Source organism: Alosa sapidissima, chromosome 9 (genome assembly GCF_018492685.1).
Source record: "Alosa sapidissima isolate fAloSap1 chromosome 9, fAloSap1.pri, whole genome shotgun sequence".
Classification (NCBI taxonomy): Eukaryota; Metazoa; Chordata; class Actinopteri; order Clupeiformes; family Clupeidae; genus Alosa; species Alosa sapidissima.
In genome coordinates, this window is record NC_055965.1 from 22,536,793 (window position 1) to 22,541,792 (window position 5,000).

The window sequence follows — 5,000 nt, forward strand, 5'->3', positions numbered from 1 at the left end:
GTCTCTCATTACATTTCATAGTTGTCTTAGGGTTTTGTCTATATTTTGTCTACTGATCTAAGTTATATCACCTGAAATCTTTGTTACTGTAAGTTGCCTACTAATCAATGTACTAGTATCTTCTCAATCTTCTGTTTCAGTATGTGAGACTGGTCCTGACTGAAATTACTTATAAAAACTACTCCAAAAAAGAAAAAAAGAAAGATACTGTAGAAAGAAAGAAAAACACGAGGAGAGAGCAAAAGAAAGTGAAAGAAAGAAAGAAAGAAAGAAAGGAATGAAGAGAATAAAGGAAAGAAAGAAACAGAATAAAAGAAAGAAAGGTATTCTTCTGTACCTGTCCATCTGAGCCGCTGACATGATATCCGTCACAGGTGAGCTCTTAAAAATGAAATGTGGTAATGAGTGAAGGATCATGGGTAAAATAAATATTGTCTGTCTCATGAGAAGGGCATGGCACAGGCTAGCCCCATCGGGGGGGGGGGGGGGCATAGAGAGAAACCACTCACTTGTGCACTTGCCCTGGGCGTTGCCATAGTTACTGTGACCAGGGCGACACACACAGGTGTAGCTTCCATTTGTGTTTGTGCAGTTGCCTTCAGATTGAGAGCCACAGATGTCTGTTTCACACTCGTCTATGTCTGAGGGAGACATTACATGTAAGAGAAAAGGAGGGAGAGAGAGAAATGTAGAATAGATAATTAAATATGTTATATTATATTAAAATTGATGATGGGCCAACAGCGGACCAGAAATGACACGCCACTGTCGGAATGCAGTCTGATATCGGAAAATCTGATTTTTTTATCTGGGTGACACTTGAGTCTGACAGCTTTTAATCTGAGACCGTTTTACCTGACAGATATTTTCCTGGCATGTTAAACTTTTTTTTACTGACTGTGTATAATTTCTTAAACATGACATGGGTTTTCCTGAGCATGAAATGCTTTTTCTGGAAAAGCATTTCATGCAGCAGCTTGGCGTGAGCCTGCATATTCCCAAGTCGATTTTACTATTGACTTCTGTTGGTCGATTTTTGTTTGTTGTTATGTTTGTCTGAAAGTATCTTTTGTTTAGCTATTTGTCGGGTCACTATGTTTTATGCACTGTTTTTTGTACAGCACTCCACCAAACTCCACGTTTGCTTGCTGTGAGTGCTCCTCACAGTGCTCCTCACTGAGTCCTAGCTGCTACATCCTGTGTGGACTTGGACCACAAGCCCCGTTTTTCACACGCCCTCACATAGACACCACTTTTAGCTTTATACAGTATATGGACCCTTTCAACAAGGTAAACAAAAACAATGCTTGAACGTTCTATTTGGTTCCCAATCTACTTCCTCTGCATTAAGATAACATATGGAATGTTTAAAAGGAAGTCTTGTGGGGCCAACTATGATGCTGATAATGAAACTCTCTTGAAAGGGTCTATACATATATGTATATTCTGTATGTTATTATTACTATGGCAACACGAGCATTTGTCATCACATTTGTGGGCAGTCGTGGCCCACTGGTTAGCACTCTGGACTTGTAACCGGAGGGTTGCCGGTTCGAGCCCCGACCAGTGGGCTGCGGCTGAAGTGCCCTTGAGCAAGGCACCTAACCCTTCACTGCTCCCCGAGCGCCGCCGTTGTAGCAGGCAGCTCACTGTGCCGGGATTAGTGTGTGCTTCACCTCACTGTGTGTACACTGTGTGCTGTTTGTGTTTCACTAATTCACCGATTGGGTTAAATGCAGAGATCAAATTTCCCTCACGGGATCAAAAAAGCATATATACTATACTATGAGCAAACTTGCCCAGATAGCAAGAGGTTGGCGGACCACTGTCGCCACACTGGAGGCAGATCTGACGGTCCGCTGACGCTTTGCTCATCGGTTTTTGGATGGTCGACTGGCTGGTTGTAACAATTTGCCACTTCTGGTCCAAACTCTTTTTTTATTCAGTTATACTTGTATTAATTCATCATTTTAACATTTTGATATTTTGTGTCTTTCCGTAATATTCACAAGTTCAGTTTAAAGTGATGGTATATAACATTTTATGTTTTTAGTTTATTTTTAGTGTTTAGATTGCCTGTTTACCACCTGACCTGAGACCATAGATGTACTGTAGGCCTAAACCCCATCTTCCTGAGCCACACCCTCACCTTCACAAGGGGCTCTGGTGTTGTTGTTATGGTTCCTGAACCCTGCTGGACAGGTGCAGTTGTAGCTGCCAGGTGTGTTGACGCAGTTGGCATGTTGGCCACAAAGAGGAGGACTCCTACTACACTCATTCACATCTGCATCAGAACACACACACACACACACACACACACACACACACACACACACACACACACACACACACACACACACACACACACACACGCATTATTACAGTATCAACTTGTATAATATGCAGTATTACCAATTATGGTTACCAATATTATGATTATAGTATAGTACAGTGTATCATGGCTTACTGTAGCTTCACATGATATTTGTACAGTGTATAGTAAAAGTTAAGTGAAACTGTGTGTTTTAAAGACAGACTCCAGCACCCTTAAATCACCCTTAAATCCCCTCATGGCCTTTAAATGGCTTAAAATCAACTGTGTGTGATTAAAGTTAAAGAAAATTTAAGTGTCTGGATCCCTTCTCTCCCCACACACTGTTCACCTGCTACTGGCTGCTGCAGCTGACACGTTAGCTAGTTTGCCTGCCATTTTTTACGAAGAATTGTCCCACCTCCAAGTTCTCAGGATTGGTTCATCACCCTTATGACAATCATAGACCTCTGAAGTTTGCCTACAAAAGTACCTTAGAGCTGCCATCTTTGCCCATATAATGAGATCCAGGTGTTAATTGAAGCTAACTACCTACAGTATGGCAAGTTGCATTGCAAGTTAGCTCTGAGTACTGTAGGAAAAACCAAAGTGTGCTGTCTTAACGTACCGGATATTACAGTATCCACTCAAAGACAGAGGACAAAAGTGTGTAGAGCAAAACTTCTACATTTTTCATCACCGCGAGAGTTTAAAAGGTGCGATAATACAAATCTCCATGTTATTTTCCCATAGGAAAAATCTCAAGATACCAGATCTCCGTATACGGGCAAAGATGGTAGCTTTTTTGTAAGCAGACTTCAGGGGTCTATAGGACTGCAGTTTGAATTTGCTTACTGAAGCTGTGATTGGGTCGACCGCAGATCCAAAGCAGAAATCTGTGGCAATGACATTGACTACCTGCTTTGCTCATGATGTCTTATATTTCATACGGACATGTTAACAACCTTAAAAACCTTTCATTGGAGGGTGCAGTTCAAAGAAATGTCCAGCACGTTCAGCAAATAATGCTAAGGACCAGACCAGCAGCTGTAGCATTCAGCTTGGTGTCTAGCGGGCCTGAGTCACTCACTCACCTTCACAAGGGCCTTTTTCGTTGTTGTTAGGGTTCCTGAACCCTTCAGTACAGGTGCAGGTGTAGCTGCCAGGTGTGTTTGTGCAGTAACCATACAGTCCACACGTTGGGAACATAGACTCACCACATTCATCTTTATCTGAGAAAAGAATATAAGAATATGTTAAACAAATGAACACAAGCAATCAAGCAAATTGTATGTCTCCTGACTTACAGCTGATCTATCTCCTCTGTGCATGGTGTGTTTGTCCACTCACTAGACTGGTGTGCAACAACATAGCACCTAGACAATCAAACTCTCTTTCAAAACACACTATGTTTTACACATAGATTTACATTTTTACACACTTGAATAGTCTTTGTCCCTGGTTTTGTGTCATCATGTTGTATTGTGTCGTGTGCAGCGGTTCATCCAACATCCTCATCTGTACACTCTACACCAGTCAAGACAAAGCCCTTACGGCATTCATACTGTGGATAATCTCCCCGCCTTGAGATCTGTCCTGATTCTGTTACAAATTTGACACATGCCTGTTTAGTTTTAATTGTCTTAGATCATCTGTTCAATAGTAATCACCAGAGGTGGGACCAAGTCACTGTTTGGCAAGTCACAAGTAAGTCCCAAGTCTTAGCAGTCAAGTCCAAGTCAAGTCCCAAGTAAATACAGAGAAGGGCAAGTCGAGTCCAAGTCCAAGTCACATCAAAGCCAAGTCGAGTCCAAGTCCAAGTCCCAATCTTTTTCAAGTCCTGAACAAGTCATCAGGTACTCTTCACTTAATAATGCCATTATTAGACTATCGATCATAATTTTAGCACTTCCATCTAATCCACAGTATTTTTTTTATAAATACAGATTAAAATATGTTCAATGTTTCTGTCTTGTAATCTTTTACGACATATGCATGTGCATACCTGTATAATATACACATGTGCATACCTGAGTAATCTGTACAAAACGGATAGCTACATGACACTCAGCACAGCTGCAAATATATATAATGTTTTTGCAAATTGCGGAGCCCACTGTAAGGATGAGTAATAATTTGACTGATGGTATTTCACTGCGCTAGGCCACAGATTTGCCTGCAAACAATTTATTAGGCTGTCTGCCAGTGGTGACTCATAAGGGAAGCCAAGATCAACACTTTTATATTATTTAAAAGATAATAATGACAGTAATTGTGTTTTAAAGTATTAATTTCTTAAGAAATACTACACATTTGATGCTGTTTATCTAATTTGTAAATGGTGCACTGTCACTTTAAGCCCATTGTGCACTGTCCACACGTTCTCATAATGATCTTTTTTTACCAGCTCCGTTCAAATATAGCCTATGGCTAGTCCACAAACTCAAACATTGTTTGTGCCACATGTATAGCACAATATTAACAATGATAAGCATGATATTAAGTTGGCACAAACAGCTTTCATTCCTTTGGAAAGAGAAACATGTATGACATGATGCTTGCTTGACATTTTCTGTTTGCAATTAAAAGTGAATTATGAGCCTGGTAGCCAGTAGCCACCTAGCTACAGTAGCTGAGTGGAATGCGTTTCAATCGGCATATCATGTGCTTCATGTAAATAAATTATTGA

General features: G+C 40.7%; 1 protein-coding gene across 3 annotated transcripts in view; it reads right to left on the reverse strand.

Annotated features, from left to right (window-relative positions):
• The window catches only part of LOC121718051 (adhesion G protein-coupled receptor E2-like), a 27,071-nt gene that overhangs the window by 17,728 nt on the left and 4,343 nt on the right, over window positions 1-5,000 (reverse strand). Inside the window, exons 3-7 of one of the 3 annotated variants that reach the window (XM_042102864.1) lie at window positions 3,830-3,913; window positions 3,406-3,543; window positions 2,150-2,284; window positions 510-641; window positions 338-381 (exon numbers count right to left, since the gene is read on the reverse strand). In XM_042102864.1, coding sequence (XP_041958798.1) covers window positions 338-381; window positions 510-641; window positions 2,150-2,284; window positions 3,406-3,543; window positions 3,830-3,913 — 533 coding nt within the window. Of the gene's footprint in view, window positions 1-337; window positions 382-509; window positions 642-2,149; window positions 2,285-3,405; window positions 3,544-3,827; window positions 3,914-5,000 lie in introns of those variants that run through there. The other 2 variants (XM_042102866.1, XM_042102865.1) reach the window with 2 other exon arrangements.